The 11,380-nt window shown below is 53.2% G+C and overlaps 5 protein-coding genes across 5 annotated transcripts; 2 read left to right on the top strand and 3 right to left on the bottom strand.

Annotated features, from left to right (window-relative positions):
* Positions 1–378: 378 nt before the first annotated feature.
* Positions 379–1,860, top strand: DSM5745_11013 (CENP-N/CHL4 family protein; the record flags this gene model as incomplete). The annotated part of the gene is made up of 1 exon (XM_026753029.1): positions 379–1,860. One exon carries the CDS (start codon positions 379–381, stop codon positions 1,858–1,860), a length of 1,482 nt encoding a protein of 493 aa, XP_026598352.1.
* Positions 1,861–2,556: 696 nt separating this feature from the next.
* On the bottom strand, positions 2,557–3,923 carry DSM5745_11012 (RING finger protein; the record flags this gene model as incomplete). Its single annotated transcript, XM_026753028.1, has 6 exons — positions 2,557–2,657; positions 2,724–2,857; positions 2,911–3,149; positions 3,199–3,260; positions 3,366–3,532; positions 3,598–3,923. The coding sequence occupies 6 exons, from the start codon at positions 3,921–3,923 to the stop codon at positions 2,557–2,559; spliced, it is 1,029 nt and encodes a 342-aa protein (XP_026598351.1).
* A 447-nt stretch (positions 3,924–4,370) lies between these two features.
* DSM5745_11011 (trafficking protein particle complex subunit 13) lies at positions 4,371–5,563 on the top strand (the record flags this gene model as incomplete). Its single annotated transcript, XM_026753027.1, has 3 exons — positions 4,371–4,437; positions 4,794–5,224; positions 5,270–5,563. 3 exons carry the CDS (start codon positions 4,371–4,373, stop codon positions 5,561–5,563), a joined length of 792 nt encoding a protein of 263 aa, XP_026598350.1.
* Positions 5,564–6,592: 1,029 nt separating this feature from the next.
* DSM5745_11010 (uncharacterized protein) lies at positions 6,593–8,435 on the bottom strand (the record flags this gene model as incomplete). The annotated part of the gene is made up of 5 exons (XM_026753026.1): positions 6,593–6,685; positions 6,749–7,097; positions 7,158–7,456; positions 7,491–7,585; positions 7,856–8,435. The coding sequence occupies 5 exons, from the start codon at positions 8,433–8,435 to the stop codon at positions 6,593–6,595; spliced, it is 1,416 nt and encodes a 471-aa protein (XP_026598349.1).
* A 255-nt stretch (positions 8,436–8,690) lies between these two features.
* On the bottom strand, positions 8,691–10,211 carry DSM5745_11009 (UbiD family decarboxylase; the record flags this gene model as incomplete). Its single annotated transcript, XM_026753025.1, has 1 exon — positions 8,691–10,211. One exon carries the CDS (start codon positions 10,209–10,211, stop codon positions 8,691–8,693), a length of 1,521 nt encoding a protein of 506 aa, XP_026598348.1.
* Between the last annotated feature and the right edge of the window lie 1,169 nt (positions 10,212–11,380).

Genomic DNA, 11,380 nt, shown 5'->3' with positions numbered 1-11,380 from the left:
AAGCGGTGGAGACTTGATTAGAAGAAGGTATTATCTGATTGATTAGTTGCGCCGGTTCAAGGACTAAGCACGACATCTCAGGGCTGCACAATAGAAGGCAAAGAGGAGTTGAGTATGTTGCCATCTGTAGCTTGACTCTGCACCTCCTGCAGATGACTCCTTTCGCAGTTTTGTGGTATTCCTGATGTTTCGTAGGCTTATTGTAGATAGAGGCTTTTGAGGCATCAAGCGCCCTTATCACCACGTGACCCAGCGTCTGATGCTTGGCGGCTCTGAACGATTCCAAAACAAACAGCCGCCGGCATTTCATCTTTTCAACGAATGCAAGGAAGATTGACGCTGTACGAATATGAATTGTAAACGCCTCAACAATTGACAATGCCGCGTCCAAAATCAATCCGCGCGCCGACAACCGCCAGTCTCCCAAACAATCTCCGCATCCCCTCCACCACCCCTTCGCTCGTGAAGACATTGGGAAAACTGCCCCGCCAATCGCTGCTAGATCTTGTCTTTCAATGGCTAGACGACCGGAATGTACAGCAGTTTCCTCCTTTCTTGGAAGCAGATGAGGAAGAAGCCCCCGATGACGAAGGTTTACGCCCGTACCCGGCTGAGCGCACCCTCAACGACGTGCGCAATGCCTACCAAGAGCTACAATTTCGAAAGGGCGGGAAACGAGAGGTGGTCGATCGCATATTAGATGGAGATTGGAGGCATGGCATTACTCTGCGACAGGTCGCGATGATCGATCTCCGATACATAGATGACCACCCGGCGAGCTTGCGATGGACGGCGCTAGAACTCACGCGCATCGGCGTCTCAAGCACTGAGGCGGGAGACACCTCCATCGCAGACATCTCAGCCTGCATACCGCGCATTCACGCCTCTACATTCCTCAGTAAACTCCAAGAGCAAATCTCGCCGCTCGTGAAAGCGCACTTCTACCTCGCCCGCTCTACAACTCACCCACTCACCTTCCTCCGCATTTTCGTCACACACTCGCCATACCAGAATCCGCGCCAGGCCCCGGACACCCTCACCGACTCATCGCGGGTCATGTACGTTGCATTTCCAGACAGCTGCCCTTACGTATACACATCTCTAGCTTCTACCACCGGATCTAAAGCAACCGCTGGCACCGCGGTCGCGACAGACGCGCGGACCCTGCAGCGCATCGTCCGAGATGCCGTTCCGAAAGCCCTCTCCCTCCCTCACCAACGTTACGCCCTCAAATCGACCTCTCTCACAGCAAAGAATCTCCAGGCGCTACTTGCTCTCCGTGGCCCCGGCCGCTCGAACAAGGCAAACGGCGCATTCAGCATTTTCGCCGACGCCGTACTCGAGGGGAGTCCGCTAGACCCGCGACCATCCAATACTATATCACCGGAAGAACACCAGAAGCAAACCACGTATTCTCAACCCGACCAAGAGAAGGAAAACAAATCTGCAGATACCGACAAGGAAAATGACGCCGAGGAGCCAGCCTCTCAACAAAACGTCCCTTCCCGCCGAGCCAGAGACCTCGAAACAGACCCGCGCACGGCTAAAAAACGCAAACGAACTGTTCAATCGCGCTTCGGTATTTCTGGGACTTCACTATCAGCTGCACCTCTCGATCGTCTTGATGCCCGACTTCTCGATCTTCCAGGCGTGGATTCGAATGCGGACGACGACGAAGATGATGTTTCCCGTCCTGCCCTTGCTCTCACATTTACCGGCACGGATGTTATATCCGGTATCCGCAAGCTCGCCGAGCTCGGTATCGTGGATGCAGAGCGTATGCCATCCTGGATGACGGGTGAAGAGGGCATCAGTGTGGCTGTTGTGAAGAGAAGACGGGTCCTCAACGATGGTGGTTGAAGTAGTTTCATGCGCTTGGATGATTGAAGAAAAACCTGATTCCGATCTCCCGAGCACGTTTGGACGTTCAGTGCCTGGGGCAATGACTCTCGGTTGCCATAACCAGACTGTCACATGCATGGTGTTGTGCGCAGGCTTAACTTGTATTGTTACTGATTAACCACGTGTCTTCGAACGGGTGGTTGAATACCTGCGCAGGACGTCTGCACGAGCTTCCACCCCTTGAGTTTCTGGGCCCGTCATTACAGCACTGCATCTATCACCACCATAGAGACGCATAACAGGAAGCTATGGAGTTCGGGGAATTGACCGAACTCGGGGTACGACAGGGACCTAGAGTTATGATTAGATTCATGGAGAAGGCGCCTTTAAGGTCTACGCAGGGCAGCCGGCTGATTCACTTATTATTACGAGCTGCGTATTGCAGATTAGACCGAGCCACTCGCCTCACCCAACCGCCGTACGACGCAATCTACACTCACGAGTCACATTTCAACGAGAATCGATTAAAAGAACCGAAAGAACTCCGAATAACTAGGTGGGGTATGAGGTAGCCGAACACCAAAGATCCCTAGGTAGACCCAATACAAGCTCCTTATCATTACCATGAAACCCTGATTCAACTCTGAATTAAACGCCGAAAATGAAAGTGCGCTGAAATTTTGATGGTGTGGTGGTTTGATACCGAACGCCGGACTAGGCGTATTGATCGTAGTCGAAGCCGTCGTCATCGTAGCTACGCCAGCCAGAATAGTACAAGCGCCGGCGCGCCCAGGGTTGATAGTACGTTGAAGAGTCTAGATCATTGTTAGTAAAGAGGCAATGAGTTCGAGCTGGGGGCTTCTACAGGGACGGATGCGTACCACGTTCACCGGATAGGCCCATCTGGCTTGCCACATTGATGTATCCGTCTGCTCCGACTCGTCCTTGGTTGACGAGTTCATCAAGGGTAACGTCGGCTTTGCCGTCGGCGTCTTGGTTTTGCCAGGGAGAGCGACTGGGGATGTTTAGTAGTGGCCTGGAGCTTTGAGGCCAGAAGCGCAAACGTACCAGTAAACACAACGGACTCCCTGCTGGTTCGACGTAGCGGCCCATTTCTGGAAGCAGGTCTTGTGGATATTGTTCCCGCACGCTGCACGACACCAGACAATATCCTCCTTCGGCTCGAACTCCATAAAACAGATCGGGCAGTCGCCTTCGATCGGTTTGCGTTTTCCATCCGTATCATGGTCTTCAACTTTGTCTTTGACTTGACGCAGTGTGGATTTTTCGTATATCTCACGGATTTCCTGGATGAAGCGTAAGCTTTCGATTTGTAGCTCCGGTAGAGCCACTCACGGATGATAGGAATGCGAGTTGATATTGCAAGTGGGAAGGGGCACTTAGGACTTTGACTAGAACTGTATTGGCCATTAGTGATAAGTATAACGATGCCAAAGATAACAATAGAATGATGAAAGAATAATCCATTGGGGCGTAAGAATATCGGGATGATAGAATCTTACCGTAGCAAATATGCTTGCATTGATTGCCTTTGGTTGCGTCTGGGCAGCTGCAGGTCGGCACCTTCCCGATAATCGTCTTGTAAATGTTGCCCGTTGAGCCGACAATATCGAACTTTAGCTCGGGATCTTCGTCTGTGCCATCTACGGTTTGTCCGACAACAAACATGCTAGTAGCGTACTGTTAGCAGGCACAAATGTTCAAGGGCACGAGCGTTTCAGGTCGATTGCTTACCGCTGAGTGACCGCCCGTTCGAGGCGTTGCTGAAAACTGATCGGAGGATGATCGCGGAATCTCCTCAAGCGACGCTCAGATGGCGGATCCGTTGCGTTTTCGCTTTTTGAGGCCCTTGACCTTCCAGTAGAGCGCGCAGTCGAGCTATTGGCGATCTCCCCAGCGGTTTTCCTTGATTTCCTGGGGGACTTTACGGGCGTCTTTGCAGGCGTCTTCTCCTGGCGCGAGCCCTTGGTGGGGGCCATGGTTGAATCTTGTTGCTTTCTCTTGGAGGAACGCGCAAGTGCAGCGCTCGAGGCCGTACGCGCGGAAGCAACTCGGGCCATCTTGAGGTTTGATTGCACCACTGACGTGAGGTGGCAGACTTCTGTCCTTGATGAAATAATTGAGGAAGGAAGCAGTGTTCCTCCGTAGTGGCGCAAACCGAGACTCCGAATTTCGCTCGCTTTTTCCAAGCTATGATAGCCGGCCTCCCAGGAAGTTCGAAGTCTCAGCTTGATCGGTAAAGGATAGTATATAGCCAGCACGTTGAAAAGGAAAGCACCATAGACTTTGAAGCCTAGTGTATGATTGTAGTCGAGAAGGTCGAGGAGCATTTACATCATCTCTTATCGGCGAGCGATAACACAGACGCTAACCAGATCTAGACTAGTATTCAAGATTGGGAGGTATCCATGCGGAGGCTTGTATGGAGTATCGGTGTTTGTCTGGTTTGTCTTGAATTCTGCGATAACGTCCAGCTCTCCACCTGAAGCGCTCCAGATCCATCAACAATGGCTCGCCCTCGTGCTCATTCGGGCGCTGATGCTCCGAAGGAGCCGCACTCAGTCTCTCTTAAAGGTATGCAAGTTCTCGCCTTGTAATTAGCTTATCTGACAGATCAGTGTTGCGGTAAGCACCAGCCAGCCCGTCCAACAGCCCCTCCTGACCTCGCAGCCTCTCACGACCCTCTTTATCATACCAATATCCGCTTCCCGCTGCGAATACAAAGATCTCCAGCAAAGCGTCTCTGAGTTTCCCGTCCGATAATGTTGACAACCAATTCATACTCACACCCAGTGTACGCTACCCGATGAGATGTCAGGCCTCGGAACCAGCATGCTGATCAAGATAGCTTACACTTCCGCCTACGTTCGGATCCGCATATGTCGGCGAAACGTTCGCTTGCACTCTCAGTGCGAACAACGAGCTTCCAGAGGATACATCTCGTGTGATAACGTCCGTCCGAATCGTTGCCGAAATGCAAACACCGTCACAAGTCTCCTCTTTAGACCTTGAGCCCTCCGATACAAACCCGAATGATGGCCTCCAAAAGGGACAGTCACTACAGAAGATTGTACGATTTGACCTAAAAGAGGAGGGCAACCATATCCTGGCGGTCAGCGTCAGCTATACCGAGACGTTGATGGGGAACGATTTGCAGGCAGCCAGCGGGCGAGTGAGGACTTTCCGCAAGTTATACCAATTTGTCGCTCAACCGTGTCTCAGCGTTCGTACCAAATCATCGGAGCTGGCTCCGCTGGAGGTCGACAACAAGTCACTAGGGCCCTACGGCAAGACCCGCCTGCTTCGGTTTGCTCTCGAGGCCCAGCTGGAGAATGTTGGAGACGGAGCTGTCGTTATCAAGGTACTTACCCGTCTCATGTATATCCTACTCGACTAACGTGTCCAGCAAACACGCCTAAACCCTAAACCACCATTCAAAGCAATGTCCCTCAATTGGGATTTCGAGCGACCAGATGGGGCAGACATGCCGCCACCAACACTCAACCCGCGAGACGTATTGCAGGTTGCGTATCTTGTTGAGCAAGAAGAGGGGCAACAGGAAGGGCTGGAGGCTTTGCAGAAAGACTTGAGACGGGACAGCCGCGCAGTGTTGGGGCAGTTATCCATTGAATGGAGAAGCTCCATGGGAGATAAGGGGTTCTTAACAACGGGTAACTTGTTGACGCGGAAAAGGGTGTGATACTGGGCATACTGAATATCACAGCAAGAGAACTGTGCGACAAATCACCAGTACACGTGCCGGAGATTGGTCATTTCAAACTTCTAAATGTCCGGCAGCAGCAAGTTGACCTGCCTGCGCATCTCGTGCATAATGTTACATCGCATTGCTGTCTGGAATCGGAAGGACTACAATGCACTCCTCGTCACTTTTATGGAGACTTCTGCAAGCTGGCGTGATACAGCGCTGATGCTGGGTTGGCGATTTATTCGCATGCCAATCACTGATACTCTCCATCGCTGTTTCATGCCGATTGATAGGCATGCCAGTGAGGTCTATGAATTGTTGTCGGTCCTGGCTTCAAGGTGTAACTCCGAACCTGCTCACATACCTTTTAGCTTTCGCGGGACATTCTTCGAATCATATCGACAGCGAACCTAGTTACAATGACCAGACTCTATTCCTCGACTCCGTAAGGAATACTTCTCAGCTTATCGTGTGCCAGAAGCAAGAAGTACACTGTGTGAAGATAAAAACTGCAGGCTTAAATGATATCCCGTGTGTTGTGGTCAGGGAAGTATGCCGACTCCTATAAAATCAAGCGCTGGCGGAGACATGCTGCTTCCACGCCGCCTATGCCGGCAAAATAGCTGCAGCTTCTCAACCCAGACGGGGCTGGAGTCGACAGAGTTGGGGCAATATCACCATTGGATGAATCGCTGAAAGCACATTGTAGATATAGGTGATAGGCCGATTGTTGCCATGAAGCTCGGCAGTCCCACAAGTACAGCGCCACTGCCAATTAAGGCCGGGGTATGACCTTGCTATCCAAAGAGAGCATGTGGTCCAGGCCCCAGCTCCGGCCACTAAAAGGGAATAAACGCCTAACAAGCCCCTCCTCGAAATCCTGCACCCAGTCCTCACTCCTCACGTACTGCCGACACCACATCACTCCCTCGGGGTCATATCGTGTCTTTATGCTGCGCAGATGTGCATAATGGGGGCTATAGAACGACCACTGCCAGCCTAGCTCGAATGCGTTTGCCTCATTCAAGTACGCCCCGTCCGCAGGCTGAGCGCGTTGGAGACGCGCTGCAAGCTGAGCGTCATTGTGCCGGAAATGGAGGGGTTGGGGAGTCCGTTCTTCAGAAACCATTGGTTAACATTGCATCCATTCCATTTTGATAAGGAATGGGGGATACATACAGTCTGCGCAACAGTCTGCGGTCCAACCTCCTGCAGGGTCCGCGCAAGGAGCCCACGCTTCGTCTCATCCTGCAGCGTCTGTTTGGTGAGGAGTCTGAATGCCGTGATCCCGTTGACCGTGCCGACGGTCTCATACGAGGACAGCATGGCCGTGAGATTCGCAAATCGGTCAAACCGGAACCGCCCGTCTGTCGCGGCGGCCTCGGAAGTACCGTTATATCTGCCTAGGAGCTGACGCAGCGGACGCATTGCAGCCGTGGCATTCTCAACACTCGCATCATGCATAAAGAGCGAGCCTGCGTACGCCAGCGCCTCGGAATCATGACGCTCCTTGATCGTGCAGTACCCGCTGAGTTCGTTCTCCAGGACATCCGGGAGCTAGCCGTGGAGCTCGGCGATGAGACCCCACCACTGCATCTTGGTCGTGGTATTGCGGGCCGTGAAGTCCAGGCCGCATAGCACGACTGAGGGGTTTGGGTATGCTTTGAGCGTGAGATCGGCCACGGCGCCGAAGGTCCCGCTGCGGCGGATCGGCCAGAAGAAATCTTGGTTTTGGAAGGCGTCTGCCGTGAGTGTTGAGCCCGTTGGGGTCACGGTCGTCGCTTGCAGGATGTTGTCTGCCCCGATGCTGTAGTGGCCTGTCATCAGCCCGTGTCCGCCGCCGAGGGTCCAGCCGACGACAGTAGCAACCCATGAGATTAGAGTCGGCTAGATGGCGGTCTTGGGTCGGGGGTATACGTACCTTGTTTGTCCCGCCAACGGCAATGACGCCGTGATTGGCGGCGGCCTCGAAGAGCTCGCCGTCTTGCACGCCGACGCCGAGGGTCAATGCCAAATCTGTAAGTCCAACAGAACAGGACTTGATGTTGGAAGGACAGCGAAGAGTTCATTGCTATATTCCCTAACTCTAATAAAAGTAATTGCCAAGCATCAAACCCTTTGTCAAGCTTTTCGTCTTCTTCACTTGCCAATTTCACATAACATAATAGTGCTCTTAGCCTAACTCTACAATCGCCAGAGTACCACTAAACCCGCACAGCGCCAGCATGAGCTGGTTCGAACCATCCTCCCCATTCACATCTCCACAGTACACCAGATGTCCCCTACCGAACCTTGCCCCCACAACAGCAGCCTGCTCCTGATCAACAGGCTCCGGCGCAAAAACATTACTCTGCGTCATCGCGCCCGGAACAGGGACCAAGATCTTCTCCTGGGGCCTGGCGTGCTTAATATGGTGTACCTTCATACTGTACGGCCGAGGCAATGATGCGAGCTCAGTACTCTCAGGCAAGGTAGCGGACGAATTAAGCTGGAAAGTGGTGCGGAGCCAGTCGCCCATTTTCCAGGGAAGGCCGAATCCCTTGAAGAACAAATTGAACTTGATCATTCCCGAGAAGTTTGGGAAGTGCAGGCCGGCGATTGCGAGGCCGCCATTTTCGATGTAAGTCTTGACTTTGGCGAGGACTTGTCGGCTTGCAGGGTCGTGGTTAGTGAGGCCTTCATCAGCGATGATGATTGCTTTGAAGGCGGTTGAGGTGATGGCGCTGATTGCGGCGGTTGCAGTCTTTGCACGCTGGACGTGCGCCACTTGGATCAGTATGTTGAAGAGTGTGGAGTAGGAGGAGTCGAAGTAGTCGCGGTGTTCGAGGCAGAGAAAGAGGATCTGAGGTTTGTCTGTGGAGGCCATTGTTGTTATGGCGAAGAATGCTGGATGACGATAAACAACGAATGTAGAGCTTAAAGATAGTTAAAGACTGAGAGGGGCCGAAGTGATGAGGATGAAGAAAGAGAATGCCACTCGACCGAAGAACACTTTTCGTCTGGAACCTCAGGTTCGTGGCTGCACCTTCCAATTTGGAATTGGCCAGGACTCGAACTATCAATTGTCTGCTACATTGACATTTTCTAGATACTACAATACACCAACACCTGCGAACAAACATCAAACCGACTGAAAGCCATACTCCTCCCACTTCCGTTCCACCAGTGCTTGGACATCGGCAGGGTAAGACCCACGGAAAGAGCCAACCTTCCAAGCAAGCTCCTCATCCTCAAACTCGCAAGGAAGCATGCAGCACTTGACGACCTTCTTGTGGTTGCGCTCGGGCTTAACGCCATGTCCTACGTACGGAATCAACGGGATGTTGCCATACTCGTCGAACAGAAACTCGCTCGTGCCGGGCTCGCACCGCGTCGATTCCGCCCAGATAACATCGCGCAGATTCGTGGGATCAACGTCCTCGCCGACCAAGAACACTTTGCCCATGTACCAACCGGGCTTAGAACCAAATACCACATGGCCTAGCTTGGTGCAGAAGTCGGCCATGTTGGTCTTCAACGCCCGCAGCTTCTGCCGGTCTACCTGGATGACATACCAGATAGCATGGGATTCGAACGGACACCAGGCCATCTGTATTGGGAGGCCAGCGGATTGACAGAGATGCAGTACCTCGGCGGCAATCGTCAGCGCCCACAGAGTGTGGCTCTCTTCGGTGGCTCTGCCGGTGATGCAGATGGGCAGGATGGGGTCGGTGCGGTAGGTGATTGCATTGACTTTGAACAGTGGACATTGCTTAGATTGGCCCGGCCATACGTGGCCGTGATACTCCATCATGGGGCCTTCAGGGGCCGTCTCGGAGATAGAGACCGTACCCTCGAAGACGATCTCCGCATTGGCGGGGACCCGAATGTCGTTCGTCTCGCACTTGACGACGTCGACGGGCTTCCCAACCAATGCACCGATGAACCCGGCTTCATCAACGCCCTTGGGGATCGGCATCCCGCCAACCATAATTGCTGCGGGGGGCACGCCAAAACACAATGCCCACGGCATATCCTGCCCCTTGTCCTTCCACATCTGGTAGATCACCCCGATATCCTGTTTTGGGATAATTGGGCCGACGAGATGACGCTTGTCGTGGGTCATAGCCCGGGTGATCGACCAGTTTGTCCAGGAGCCATCGGGCGTTTGCACGATGTGCATACCGAAGGTCTCAATAAACTTCCCTCCGTCGTGCTGATGCAGGAGGGGAGTCGGGAGGGTGGTCAGGTCTATGTCGTCGTTAAAGAGCTTATGCTCCTTGACTGGCCCCGTCGCGACTTTGGTCGGGTCCAGCGGCTGAAGGCCCCTAGCAGAGTTGATCTTGTCAATGATCTCCTTTCCAGAAGCTGTGGAAGGAAGGCCCAGCGACTTTGCAATGCGTCCGAGTCTCTGGCCGGGAACTCGGCTCAGTCCAACAGGAGCTCCGAGGACGCGGAAGAGACCGTCACCTTGCCGGCCCTTGATGTTCTCAAAGAGGGGCGCCTTTTCCTCGGTCTCGTACACTCGGCGCGTGATTGCCGCAAGCTCCATAGCGGGGTCGACCTCTTCCTTGATGACGAGAAGGTCGTTCTCATCCTCAAGTTCCTTGAGGAATTGGCGGAGGTCCCCTGCCGCGGCGGAGTGCTCCGAGGTTGTGGCCATGATTGAGGAAGCAGAGAACTTGAAAACAGAGAGCAAAGATTAACAAATCCAGAGAGGAAAAAGCAATCGAGTCACCCCACTGTTTTATGTTGTCATGAAGCTATAGAAAGCAAGCTTCCCCAAATTGGGGTGAGTCTCGGGAGCGCTCCCGGTGCGGGTCCGACAAGCTCCAGCCCAACCAATTCCAGCCCTGGGAGCTTCCCCAACTTGGGGATACCGGAAGCTCCTGCTCCCTATACTTGTCGATTGCCTAATATTTTATGAAGCTCTTTCCTTGCGGCGATTCTAGCTTCTCGCCAAGTTCTTACTTCGAAGCCACCTCCTTCATTCTCACACAATCACCAAAATGGATTTCTTCACCCCCCCAGCGGGCCCCAACCCATCCACACCCCAAGCAGCGCAACCAAGCCCTAAAACGCCAACCCCCACCCGCCGGCCCAGAATAATAATCGCCCTCACCGGCGCAACGGGGTCAATCCTCGGAATTCAAACGATCCTCGCCCTCCGCCGCCTCAATATCGAAATCCACCTCATAATCAGCAAATGGGCCGAAGCCACAATCAAATACGAGACCGACTACAGCGTCGCCAACGTCCGCGCCCTCGCCGATCATGTCTACAGTATCAATGACATGGCCGCACCCATTGCAAGTGGGTCGTTCCGTGTTGATTTGGGGATGCTGGTTATACCGTGCAGCGTGAAGACGCTGGCTAGTATCGCGAGTGGTATCTGCGATGATCTGATTTCCCGCGCGGCGGACGTTGTCTTAAAAGAGCGGAGGAGGTTGGTGCTCGCTGTGCGCGAAACACCGCTCAGTTCAATACATTTGCAGAATATGGTGACTGTTACTCAGGCGGGCGCGGTTGTGTTCCCGCCTGTGCCGGCGTTTTATATTCGGCCTTCGTCGGTGGGGGATTTGGTGGATCATACTGTTGGGCGCGTGCTGGATCTGTTTGGGCTGGATACGGCGGAGTTTGAAAGGTGGGAGGGGTGGAAGAAGGAGTAGTCTTCTCTCTGGAGGATATATGCATTCAGGAAACCGAGGGTGAAATTGAGCAATGGCAAGGGAGTTAATGTGGTTTTGATCATTTTCAAATAGATATGGCCATATTGTCGGCAGCTCTAAAGTCCTTCACGACCAGTCAGACCTGCAGGTTGTCTACTTAGGG

The sequence above is a fragment of the Aspergillus mulundensis genome (genome assembly GCF_003369625.1).
Source record: "Aspergillus mulundensis strain DSM 5745 chromosome Unknown scaffold_18, whole genome shotgun sequence".
Lineage (NCBI taxonomy): Eukaryota > Fungi > Ascomycota > Eurotiomycetes > Eurotiales > Aspergillaceae > Aspergillus > Aspergillus mulundensis.
Note: the sequence above shows the minus strand (reverse complement) of the source record. Positions and strands in the feature narration are given on the sequence as shown.